The sequence below is a fragment of the Gadus morhua genome, chromosome 1 (genome assembly GCF_902167405.1).
Source record: "Gadus morhua chromosome 1, gadMor3.0, whole genome shotgun sequence".
Taxonomy (NCBI): Eukaryota; Metazoa; Chordata; class Actinopteri; order Gadiformes; family Gadidae; genus Gadus; species Gadus morhua.
Genome location: NC_044048.1, coordinates 2,029,799 through 2,042,871, shown reverse-complemented (window position 1 = coordinate 2,042,871; position 13,073 = coordinate 2,029,799). Strand labels below are relative to the sequence as shown.

Genomic DNA, 13,073 nt, shown 5'->3' with positions numbered 1-13,073 from the left:
ATTGATCCATTATTCAATTGATAATTGATGGACTTCAAAGATTAAGGTTTGCCATCTGTTCTGCCACCCACTTCATTAGGCCCCCGACCAGTCTGCTGGGATTGGAACCACTGGGGGAATTTAGTGAATGTAGTTTGATCTGAATCACAGCTTTGGTATTAAATATCAAATGATACACAAAATACATAAAACAACTTCATATTCTAAATTATTGTACCATAAATAGTGAGCAGCTGTGTTTAATCCAGGCAGAAATAGAGAGAGAGAGAGAGAGAGAGAGAGAGAGAGAGAGAGAGAGAGAGAGAGAGAGAGAGAGAGAGAGAGAGAGAGAGAGAGAGAGAGAGAGAGAGAGAGTGTGCAGGAAGCAGGTTTTCTAGGTTGTAGCCAATGTTTATATCTGAAACACAAATGCTGGGCTGTGTATCTCAGTCAGATCTGTCATTACATTTCCTTCCTGGCATTTTTCACTGCAGAAAAAACCAAGCATTTTCAACAGATTGATTAGCTCTTTTTTGTGGTCAGCTGTGGTGAAATCAAGAAGCTGTGGCAGAGGTGTATTTGAACGGACCAGACCTCAGACAGGGTCTGCTCGTTCTACAGTCTCAGTCTGTCTGTCATGCTTTTCAGCCTGGAGGGATGGACCACAGATATCCATCATTATTAGCAGACTTAATAAGGTTATCAAATCACAACATATTGATATGGCTACACCCCATCCCTGTCATGGTTCTCTTAGGGTTAAGATGCTGTTGCCCCTGGCTCTAAGTGTGTTCCGTGAGGGTTTATTTTTTTATTGTTTAAAGGGATCCCCATTAGCTGTCATACACACACATACACACAAGCACACAAACAAACACATTGGACTGCATATGGCAGTTTTTCAAAGTGGTTTACCAAGTGTTTACTGAACCAGTTTCTATGCTCCTTCTGAAGGGTAACAACATGACTATTTTCGGTTGGCTGCTGATGCCTGCAGTGCATCTGAACCACGCCAGCTCCGCCCGTGGGCCCGTTTCTTGTGTACGTAGGGACCAGGGGGTCCAGTAGGGCCTGTGTCCTCTCCCCCGCTTTCCAGTGGTCTGCATAGTGATCCTCACACATCATAAATCTCCCCACGTCCCAGCATGTGGCAACCAACGCACGGTGCCAGCTCCTACATTAGCGCTGGTATTCACAAGTTGCTTCATTGACTTGCCGCGGCACCCTGTGACAAGTTGGAGCAAGCCAGTCAGAAGAGCTTGCTGCAACCAACCGAGTGAGGCTTACAGTAGGGAGAGAATACCTCCTCCCGGAGCAGAGATACACTGGCCAATGCTTGCCTCAACCTATCTGCCCGTGTTGGTAAAGGATAGAACACCGTGGTGTTCTACTCCTTCACTGACAGTCGGGTCAGAAGGAATATGGCCGGGCGGTGGCGCTGACCTCACAAATAAATCTGGAGGGTTGAGTGTTGGTTTATAGGCCAGTCAATGGTTAACAGCTATTTAAGACATAGATTAAAATAAATATAGCATAAGGTACGAAAAGAGAAAAAAAATTATAGAATATAATATAATAATAGAATAAAGAAATATATTTAATAATAATTCTAAAAATGATATAATAAACGAATGAAATTTGTGTCAACTCTCCATTTTCAACGTCTATACACACTGGTGTATTGAAAATGCATGTCAGTCACCTTTTGTCGATATTTATTCCACAATAATATTTTTATATTTAGCAAATAATTTTTATTAAAACCACATAAATCTAGATAGGTCTACAATACAATGATGACATTGTTAAGAAGTGGGCGTGGTCTTCTCTTTTGGTTTCACATTGAAAGCATTTTTTTTTTAAGTAAGCAGATGCGTAGCTACCTTACAGCGAGTATGTAGTCTAAAGACAAGGGGGTCTTGACTCACTCTAGTTGATCAAAGATGGTGAAGATTGAACCAGTCCCGAGTAATTTCTCGTGTGGTGCGATAAATCTGGATTTTACGCACGCCTTCTTACCCACGGTATTCATCCTGGTCTTCATCTTCGGGACGGTTTTCAATGTCTGGGGTCTCCGGGGCGTGTACAAGGGCTGGAAGAAGATGGGAAACATAAACGTGTTTGTGCTGAACCTCGGAATAGCGGACTTGTTGTATGTTTTTACGCTGCCCTTTTTGATCCACTATTACGCGCAAAAGAGCAAATGGACTTTTGGAGCCGCCTTCTGTAAAGTGACCAGATTCTGCTTCAACCTCAACCTGTACGGCAGCATCGGCTTCCTCACGTGTATCAGTATCTACAGATACCTGGGCATCGTCCACCCCATGAGGGTCATGGGGAAGATCAGCACCAGACACTCCGTAGTAATCAGCGCCGTGGTTTGGACTCTGGTTCTCATCCAAATCCTCCCAGATATGTCCTTTGAAAAAACTCCGAGCAATTCCTCCCAGTCGTGCTACGATACAACGGAGGACAGCCGGATCGACGGATACCTGTCGTACAGCCTAGGCTGGAGCATCACGGGGTTCGCCGTCCCGCTGCTCATCATCCTGGCCTGCTACGGCCACGTGGTGGTTGTCCTCGCCACGAACGCCAACGTGAACGCACTGCTGAAGCAACGGTGTCTGAAGCTGGTGATCATCCTGACCATTCTGTTCGCCATCTGCTTCATCCCTTACCACGTGTTCCGTTATCTCAACCTGCAGGTCTGCACCTCATTACTTATTATTGCTCATAACTTATTACCACCACTGTTTTAATTTATCTTGTTATTACTTGCTTTATTTTATTTTATTATTATTATTATTATTTATTATTGTGATCTATGCTGCTACTTAATTTTACATATTTTTATATTGACTTTATCTTGTATTGTTGCTGCTATGTGGCTGTTGAGGAACCAAGCCTCAGAATTGTACTTGTGTGTACAATAAGATGTAATAAAAGTCATTCTGATTCTGATTCTGCAGAGCAGGAGATCAAAGCTTCAAGGGGTCTGTCACGCCAACTTCAGGAGCATCTACATCGCCCACCAGGTGGGCCGGGGTCTGGCCTGCCTCAACAGCGCCCTGAACCCTCTCATGTACTTAGTGGCAAATGATGATTTTCTGATGCATTTACATAATCTGAACCAACAAGCCAGACTGTCTCTGGCCGGTTGGAAGACCGCCGTCCTTTACCGCAAAACCTCGAGGATGGAAGAGTCTTGAGACTGGAGAACTTACAAACTACAACCATACATTTTTTGCATTTCTGTATCTCAAACTCTTTTCCCTGTCTTTTCTGGCCTTAAAGCATTTATCATGGTCGAATATGTGCTGTTTACAATCTAGTTCATGATAATATATGTGCTTAAGGAGATACTTTGCGTAAATAAATCAGTGCCTTGGGACATAACTAATGGATGTCCCTCAAAAACCTTTTGGAATAAAAGCTTCAAATGTACTACCACAGATTTGATACTGCTCTAAATTGTGTCATACTCAAACCCAAGTTGTCTGGCAGTCAGGCCATGCATAGATCGAACTCTGATTTATGTGTATTACTGCTGTAACTGAAGGCTAATATTTGTACTTAAGCTTGTCCCCTGGTCCTAACACTGCTTAATGTACTCAATGTTCATGTAAGTTATCCTTTGTATATATGTGTACAACTGTAAATCTGCACCTTGCCATGCTATAGCTTGTCAAGCTGTGTGTATAAAGCAAAACCATTCGCCTAATCTGGCTCATGGTGTGATAAGTTTGTGTGTTCATCGCACCTGGCCCCGCCCTGATGATGAAGAGTTAAAGTTACCTTAAAGTTAGCTTTCAGAAAGGGCCTGAAATGTGCTTTTGTGTGTGTTCATGAATAAAAGCATGTCTTTTGTAACCACATGTGTGTAAGAGTGTGTTATGACTGTTCTCAGAGGAAGGGTGTTGGCGAGGAAACAACAGGAAACACAAACTCAGCTCCAACAACGGTCTGGCCTTGAGTCGGTAAGAAAATAATCCACATGAAACATTGTTGTAAAACTAAAAAACGATTCGGTTAATATTAATATACATTTCCTGCCAAATGCATGACTAAGAAATCATTTCAAAACTATTCAAAACTAATCCAAGAATAATTCAACAGTGTCAACAGTAGTATTGCTAAGGTATCGCTTCTGTTTTTAGTTTCAGGGTGAAACTGGGTTATCAACGCACTGTATTGTGTGTCCTGTGTGTTCCTCCGGAGCTTCACACCACGCTGCTGAACCGTACGGAGTCCCTGAACACTTTATGATGTGTGTTCATGTTTGATGAATGTAGTATGTGTAGTTCCCCCCCTGGTCTAGTCAACATTCACTGGCTGGGTGTGAAACACTTCCAGTAACCGTCTCTTGTCTTGTTATCTGAGGATATGGCACTGCTCCAAGCAGCAGGTTGGGATCCGTTGGATTTAGGCAGAACTCAGGTGCGTGCTTCCCTGGAGCACCTCCAAAATTGCTGATTCAAATCTCAAGGACCAACTTCAATCCATCGAGGGGGGAATCTAAAGGGGTCCTCCTGGAGACGTCTCAGTCTCTTTGGGATCCTATTGTGATAAGAGGTGGTAGCAGGTGTGTTTATGAACCTCACTCCAATGGCTTGCAGATCCAAACCGTGTCGTCTGTGTGATGTCACTCCGTTGGTAGTGACATCACACACAGTGGCCAAGCCTCCACATGAAAGGGAAAAGGGATTACGGATTGACCGTACTTACAGTACACTTACTGTACAGTAAGTATAGGAAGTGTATCACGTGTATATACTATTATATACTGAATGGAAGTCGGTTGGTATAAATGCAACATTATGTACATAGTCATTCATTGTCTAACAGTATGCCAACTGAGTCTGTTCAGTACATTAATTAACTTGATGGCAATGTAAATAACAGTAACATTAGATAGCCCCATTTTAATATAATAAGTAGTGTTCATGTAAGAAGCGGTGAATTTGATACCATAAATGGGGTTAGCATGACTCCTGTCTCTCTATCCTGGCAGCCATCCTTTTTCTTTCTTGTCTTCTTGCGGTTGGTGTTTGGATGTGTAAATCCTTCCTGGGTCCGCTGGATTAGGAGCATAGCCTGTTCCGCCACTGTCACTCAACATTGAAATCCTGCTGCATGACTGTGAGGCACAGGGATGACTGCCTCTCCGCGGAGTTCATTTGTTTTGCTGACTGCAGAGAGGTGGGAAAGGAGGACCATGTGACCAAACAGCCTGTGTCAGGGATGGCTGCCGCAATATGGATATTATCTATCACCAATTAACATTTATTTTCACATAAAAATATTGCCTACAGCCCCTTTAACACACATTTAAGTATGTAACTAAGAGAATGGGCTATTAGACATTGTCTATTGCTTCAGTCTAGACAGGTCACGGTATGTTTGGTTGTTCTATTGAATTAGGCAGCTAAAGGATTATTTAGACTAAATTGATTAAATAGACTCAAGGAAGGAAAACGATGCGCCTTGGGATACAATAGTTTTGGTTATGAAATTATTGAGTTTACCTTCCTGTTATCTAGATAAACGCTGGACCTACAGTCTTGGGCGGGGTCATACGGGGGTCAGCGTCCTGGAGGAAGACCAGGTGAGTTTCCCCATGTTTTCCACATGGATCCACATGGGCTTTTGCAAGTGATAAATGTGTACCAGGTACCCTGCATGAGTTGCCTTAACTTTTCTGAGATTATTCTCAGGTTGAGTAAAGCAAAATAGTTGCCTTTCCCCAAGTTCTGACGAGCTCCTTGAAACGGCCACGGTCTGGCACATCTGGAAATTGATGTTATCAAATATTTTGTTAACAAGAATGTTAACACACACTGCTCAGCCTCTCAGCAAAGGCTGGGCCACTGCAAATATACAAACAAAGGGAGGATGAGCGCACCGTAGAGGCATGCTACATCCTCGACATTATCCACACTATACCCAGCGCTCACGCAAGACCTCTTCTCTTTTTGTGATGGTTGGCGTCGCTATAGTTACTACATCATTGTCACTAACATATGACATGGTGGAGGAAGATATCACAATTCTGTCATAAGTTTTTGTATAAATAAAGTGCCTCTCGTCTTCCTCCATTGAACACAGTGTCTCTCGTCTTCCTCCATTGAACACGAAGTCAGCGTTCCGTTTAATCCGCAATGTTATTTTATTCAAAGAAAGGTTAGTTTTAGCCAACAGAAAAAGAAAAGAGTTCTGGCTCCCTGAGCCCCGGCCCAGTGCTCCTTTAGTGTCCAGCGCTCTTTAGTGTTGTCTCACTCCCGCCTCGAGGGGTTAATCCCGGTGTTACTCCGAATTCTGCGACCCACCGAAAAGTGTGACCCCAGGGGGCGCTGTTGCCTATTTTTTGCAAAATTTGAAGCGTAGACAGGCATAAAACATAAAACAAAAACATAAATTAAACATAAGATCTCCCCCCTACCAATTACCTTTTTATTAAAAGGTGCTTAATAAACACATTTGTTTTGATTTCATTAGCATTTTACAGACCCATACAATGATAGGGCGTTTAGTACTTCACCGTCGCTTCTTTACCCATAAAAAGCTAGTCAGTGTTAAATTACGCTGATTTACCTTTGAGCATTTCCTATTATAGGCTACTGTGTAAAACGCTGTTTAGAATTGATGTGAGTATCAAGAAAAGAAAGACCCACCGGTGGGGGGAGATCTTATGTTTTATTTATGTTTTTGTTTAATGCAAACGTGCATTAGGGCTTTGACTTTTGCCCAAAAATCATATTCGAAGTTTATTTGTTCATTAATATTCAAATATATTCGAATATTTATTAATAATATTTTGACCATTAAATGCCTTCAGTAAGACCTGGGCTGAATCCGAATACTTAGTACATACTATTTCTGTTCAGTGTCTAATACTTGACCGTACTACACTTGACAGTGTAGTACGGTCTACAGCTATGCGTAGAACGCCTCCGAACGCTTCCGAAAACCGCCGAAACTCCACCGGATGTTTGGAGATGACGTATCTCCCCTCAGATGCCGGGAAAATTACCTTGATAAGTTACCAGTTTTCCGTCTTGTCATCGTTGCTATTAAATTAAAAATGTCTCTTTTTACTTAATTACTTACTTTACTTTTTTGAATGTCTCTTTTCTTCGCCGCTTTCTACGACGTCTTTCTAAGCCGCTGTTGGTAGAGTCGGGTCAGCGATCTCTTCTTTGTTCGTTACCAGACTCCGGTTGCATTGTGGGATAGCGTAGTGACCTACCATTGTATACTGTGGCGGTAGTACGCATTCGGAAACGTTTTCCGTACTACACAATGCGTACTGAGCATTCGGACGAGCTATATTTGTGGCGTACTACAAAATGCATACTATAAGTATGAGTATTCGGATTCAGCCCTGGATTGGGCTTTCCGAGGTTTGTTCACCGGCGTTGCGTGTTCCAACGGTTTATTAGGTTTCTAATAAATCGCTGTCTAATCGGGTTGTCCGACGTCTCTCCCTCTTGGCCTGCCCATAACAGGTTTGAATATTAATGGCTGCCTAATATTCGTTCGAATTTTGATTTATTTTTTGAGATTCGAATTATATTAGAATCACGAAGTTCGGAGTCAAAGCCCTAACGTGCATGTTGCAGAAAATGTGCAACAGCGCCCCTTGGGGTCACACTTTTCGGTGGGTCGCAGAATTCGATGTAACACTGGTAAACGTTCCTGCGCCCGAACTTCCTTCTCCCCCGCAGCTCTTGTCTCTAGAAGAGGACAATCCTCTTCAGTCGCGGACTGCCTCTCTAGGCTTCTGAGCAATCCCCGCGTTAGGGTGCGTTCTTCTCTCTGCAACACACAACACACATCATAGTTTGTGTAGCCCTAGTGGGGCATTAGAATATCTAGATATGGACTAGTGTCTAGGTTCGTAAGGAGGGAAGAATTCAATGACAACACAATGATCAACTGGAGCCACAGGTAACTATTAAATTGACTGTATTCTTGGTAGGAAAAATTATAACAAAATGGATTTCACTGCAATCAATAACATTCACCAATGTTTCACAATTTAGACCATAACATTAGGTCAGGAACAATTATCTTTAACCACCATAGAATGGCTGCAAAATGTCGATTAGAAAAAATAAAATATTTAAACAGGATAAATTCCTTGCAAGTGTTCCTTAGATTCTTCGGTTCGGCCAGTTCAGCATGCGTTAGTCAAAAGGGGAAATGTCAAGTCAGAAGTCAAAAGTCAGGGGTCATGTGTGGCGCTTCAGAGCGCTTTCACCTGAGATACTCAAGTGATGCAGGTAAATGAAGGATATGCTCCTCCTGGGCACAGGTGATCTCGGTCCACTCCTTTGGATAAGGATGTATCTTCTTCCCTAGCTCGCCACCCCTTCGTCAAGGGGAATTCGATCCAGATCTCAAAGTGTTTCCAAGGATTACAAAAAACCTAGCCTATATAAAAACAGACTATTATACATGGGACTTAGAATAACACTCTTTATGGCCATAATGGATACCATCAAAAACATACTGTTGAAACACAGTAGTATTGCAGTAATGCAGAATTATCTTTTTAACTATATCATGAATTACAAATCATTTCAACTCTTTTAACCATGAAATATGATTAAATACGCCTTAGTTAACATGCACAAAAAACATCTTACAGGCTTCACCTCAACATATTCAATTCAAGGCTATAATAAGTGCATCTAGAACAGTCTTTTTAAACATATGCTACATACCATTAGCACAAGTACTGCATAACAGAGCATACATGCTCGAGTTGTAAACATTAAACACCACAAAAGTAAAGTGCAAACAAATGGGGCAGCAAAGTAAAATGGCTTAGCTTCCTATTTTCCATCAGCTTATCAGTGAAATAATGTGCTGCTTTTACTGTAGCCAGGTTCACACACAGCGGTATAATACCAGCATTCTTAAAGTCCCACTATGCAACTTCGGGCATTTCTTCGGTTTTGGCACGCACATTTCTCTACACAGCGCCCCCTACAGCTTCGTAGTAGATATTTTACAACACTGTCGTAACAACTCGTTGACGACCCTTCCCCATGCACTTCTACGCGAGCCATGTGCATTTGTTTTCAAAGAAGCCGGCGAATGCGTGGAGCCATGTCCGAAGTAGATGTTCATAAAGTGTAGGCAAGGTTATACATTTTTAAAATGCTGTATTTGTATTGCAATAAACATAAATCCATAATTTTTTATAGTTGACGGGGAGAATTTATACCCTAGATTATAATTGTTTTATCTTAGGTTGAACAGAACAATCTGTGTAAGAGTGTTGGCCAACATAATAATCTAAATAAACAAGAACCTGGATTCGGGGGTTCAGTCTGTATCTGGGGGACGAGACAAATGGACAGCAAAACACCCATGGAAACAACGGTGTTTATATGGTTGCAACCAAGCAAGCTAGAAACATACAGGGCTCACAACAAAACGGCCGAGAAAACAATTTTTACAGGGCTCACAACAAAATGGTTGAGCAAACACATTTGTATAGAGACTATCAACATCAAGAATACCACGAAGTCAAAGTTCACCCAAGGGTACTCTCAATTTCAAAAGCAACACAGCCAAGTCGGCGTCTGATTTGCAGTCTTCTTTTTCTTTCAGTTCACGCTATTCCTGAAAAGCTTGCCCAACGTTTACTCGTGTCTGGCCTCTCTGTCGGTCAGTCTCCCTTTTCTCTTCTTCTGTTCCTCCGACATTGGGTTTCTCTGTCTCTTTTTAGTCGGCTGATCTATGATGAATGTAACAATCCCTTAGTTACTTGTGTTTATATCGAGCCGGTTCCGTGTTTGGGGGTCTGTGCCGTAAAGCAATTCGTTACTTCGCGAGACCCGAGACTCCCGCGAGAGTGGGCGGCGGGTCGCCGGCAGAAACATATTCCTTTCCTCCGCCAAGATGCGCAAGGGGGAGTCGAAACAACAAACAATCGAACATAAATGTATAATAGAACCATAGAAATGACTCTTAGCCTGTTATATGAAGGTAAATCAAGCCAAAAAAGTTGCATAGTTCCCCTTTCACTCGTGTCTGATCTCTTTTCTGGTCCATTCTTCTTTTGTTCCAACGACAGTCGCCTCTTGGGTCCCTTATCAGTCGATTGATCCATGATGAATGCAACAATTGCCTCGCAACTGGCTGTTTATATCTAGCCGGTGCCATGTTTGGGTGTGTGTCTGTGCCGTAAAGCATTTTCAAAACTACAATCTGACTACATTTTCGAGGCGCGATTGGATACTTCCGCTGCGTCACATCCGGATTGTGTCGGTCCCAACAGAGCAAGTTGCATATGCGCTTTTTCCTTGGAGAGGTGACATGGGGCAATGACACACCCACCAAACGACCTAGAAATGGTTGCAGAACCATCAGAATAACTCTCAACCAGCATAATTAATGTAATTTTGGCTAAAAAAGTTGCATAGTGGGCCTTTAATGAGCCTCGTGGTAAGACACAGCATGGTTAGCACAGTTAGCAATGAGCATTAGCTTCTAGCTTCATGAACTCACCAAGACTCGGCCGAAAACAATAAAACTCCCGGCGCTCAGTCATCAATTCCCTCTCTCTCACTTCGGGTTAGTTTCCCTTCAACTCCACTCAGTTTTTATATAGTTTAATAACTGCCTCTCTATAGTTGACTCGTTTTCTCAGCTCGTTTTTCACTCGTCTGCTTGTGTTAGCGTTCTAGCTGCGCATGGACGACAGCACATGAAGGGGCGGGGCTTACTTCCCTCTAACCATTGGGAGGTCTGTATTCTTGATACAGCCAATAAGCAAAATCACTGATTGACAGCTTAATAACCCAACAGGTTAACAATATAAGGCTTAAGGGAATATAACAGACAAAGAACAGAGGGGAAACTTTATGAGAAATAAGGGGATTATATGGGAACAAAATAATATATCTGGGCCCAATTTCCAACTGGGTTACATTTGCAAAATGGCTTTACAATACCTCACACGAGTCCTGTGTCTGCTCGTGTTCTTCCCCCTCCCATTGTGCTGAGTCGGGCCAGCGCCAATGTGCCAGATTGGGGAACTCGGCGGTTCTCTCCCTCTACCACCACTCCCCTGGGCCTTGGACTCCTGGGGTCTGACGTGCCCACGTCCGGTGGCAGCCCAGATAGGAGTCCTCCTCTAGGCCCAGGCGGCACTTGGCTGAGATGGCGGTGAGGCCTGCCTTCCACGCTCCCCCACGAACGCCCGCAGGTGCCATATGTGGACGTCCAACCTGGCACTGTGTATGACGTCCTTGAGGTATGCTGCAGCGTAGGCATCGTGGGGGAACAGAAGGGGAGGATGGTGAAGTTGGCATTCTGAAAACCCCCTCGTTTTCAGAATGCCAACTTCTCCCAGCTTTGGTCAGGGGGACCTGCCGATATCCCTTGGTGAGGGCCAGGGGGGAGAGGTAGGGGGCGGGTCCGAGCCCCCTCTATCAGCTCGTCAACCCTGGACATGGGGGAGGAATCGAACTCCGAGACCTTGTTCAGACTCCTGAAGTTATTGCAAAACTGACAGGACCTGTCGGGTTTGGGGACCATGATAACTGGTCTAGACTGGGCGGTGAACAACTCCTTTATAATACAGAGCTGGAGCATCTTGGTGACCTTCTATCGGGTGGCGATTCGACTGGGTGGAACGCGCACCTTGATGTTTTTCTGTTGTGCTGAGCGACCTATCCATGTGTTTTTCTGTTGGCCGACGAACTATCCATGTGTTAGGGTGTGTTCTCCTCGGTGCAACACACGAAAAAGCACTGATAGTTTTGCCTCCGCTGCAGGTGTTTCCCGCGGCGCTCACGGGCGCCAGCTATGGCAGATGGACGGTACACTGCGTCTACCACCTCTCCCCTCGGCTGCTGGGCCGCTGTGCTGCTTGGAAGGAGCCGGGCTGCCATCCTTCAAAACGCATTGGCCCTTAGATCGTACTTCAATGTTGCCGCCATTTTGGAGGGGCCAAGAATACAAATAAGAGGAACCTGGGGAGCTGAAGTTTGTCTGCATGAAAAGCATTGAAAGTTGACCTTTCTAAACCAAGTAAAATGAGTAGTTTCTGTATACATATTAAGTCACGTTATATATCTTATATTAAATATATATTTTGTATTTATTTTATATACTTTATTTTGGTTCTAGATCATGAACCGTTGAATAAAACGGACTGTTAATCATCAGCTAATCAGTCCACGGAAATCCACTGTTCTCCAGCATCCTGCCCGGACCCAGTAGGTTCAGGGATCAACTTTAAATGACTGGAACCGCGGTCTCCCTGACTAATGAGGCCAGGGCCATGTATGGGTGTAGCAAGATATCCCAGCCTCAAATAATGAATGATGCTTTAAATCATAACATTAGGTTATAGGTCAGGTTCCTTTATTTGTACTCGTAGGTAGATAGTTTTCAGTTAAAGAGACACAATAGAAGCAGGTACACGTTGCTTCTAATTTTGTTTTGTTCAGGTGTGAGAAAGTGTCCTCGCAGGATGTCAGGTTCTTGTGGTGCGGTGTGAGGTTCCTCTGAAAGGTCAGAGGAAGTGTAAGGGGCCACATGACGTGGCTCACCCATCAACCCTATCAGTTCCTTAATTTTTAAGTATTTCTTTCCCCGGTACGATAGGTGGCGCTGTGCCCGTTTCAACTAGTAGTAATACAGCCACCGGTTGACCTCTTTACGTCACTACCAACAACAAACTCAGGCGGCCGCAGCATTCGAGAAAGATGTTTTCAGTAGACAGCTGTCAGTTCACTTCGGGTCTATGTCATTTCTCCGACGCTCCATTGTTCCGACATCTCGGTCATATGCGGACTCCTCCTGCGGCGGAGCAGCGGGAGGAATCCAGCCGGAGGAGTCCGCATACGACCAAGGACGGAAAAATGGAGCGTTGGAGAAATGGACCCGAAGGGAACTGACAGCTGTCCCGTGTACGGCAACAATCCCTTTCTCCTCTATGTCGTGTTTCAATATGGACTTCAGAGAGTCAAAGCAAAAGTTCCTTTGCCCCAATCCCTTCTCTACCATGGCTGAGATAACCCTCACTACGAGTATTTACTTGTTGCTGAAGTACCAGAGAGTTAGAGAACCTG

At 43.8% G+C, this 13,073-nt stretch overlaps 1 protein-coding gene across 11 annotated transcripts; it reads left to right on the top strand.

The window, feature by feature from the left end:
- The first annotated feature begins 1,819 nt into the window (after positions 1-1,819).
- si:dkey-78k11.9 (P2Y purinoceptor 1) lies at positions 1,820-12,164 on the top strand. Of its 11 annotated transcripts, XR_003977097.1 has the most exons (6): positions 1,820-2,684; positions 2,954-3,014; positions 3,887-3,956; positions 4,137-5,178; positions 5,520-5,584; positions 11,772-12,164. XR_003977097.1 is itself a non-coding variant. In XM_030358679.1 (4 exons), the coding sequence occupies exons 1-4, from the start codon at positions 1,923-1,925 to the stop codon at positions 4,243-4,245; spliced, it is 1,002 nt and encodes a 333-aa protein (XP_030214539.1). In that variant the 5' UTR covers positions 1,820-1,922; the 3' UTR covers positions 4,246-6,079. The 11 variants fall into 11 exon arrangements, 4 of the variants coding, with proteins under 4 accessions (XP_030214539.1, XP_030214559.1, XP_030214582.1 ...); XR_003977094.1 differs by having other exon boundaries at positions 4,137-5,584; XR_003977098.1 differs by lacking the exon at positions 11,772-12,164 and having other exon boundaries at positions 5,520-6,079.
- The last annotated feature ends 909 nt before the right edge of the window (positions 12,165-13,073 follow it).

Bases quoted from the DNA above. Each gene is read 5' to 3' on its own strand.
- si:dkey-78k11.9 (XM_030358679.1), top strand. From the start codon at position 1,923: ATGGTGAAGATTGAACCAGTCCCGAGTAATTTCTCGTGTGGTGCGATA. The intron at 2,685-2,953 runs GTCTGCACCTCA...TCTGCAGAGCAG, and splicing joins TCCGTTATCTCAACCTGCAG to GAGATCAAAGCTTCAAGGGG. The intron at 3,015-3,886 runs GTGGGCCGGGGT...GACTGTTCTCAG, and splicing joins GCATCTACATCGCCCACCAG to AGGAAGGGTGTTGGCGAGGA.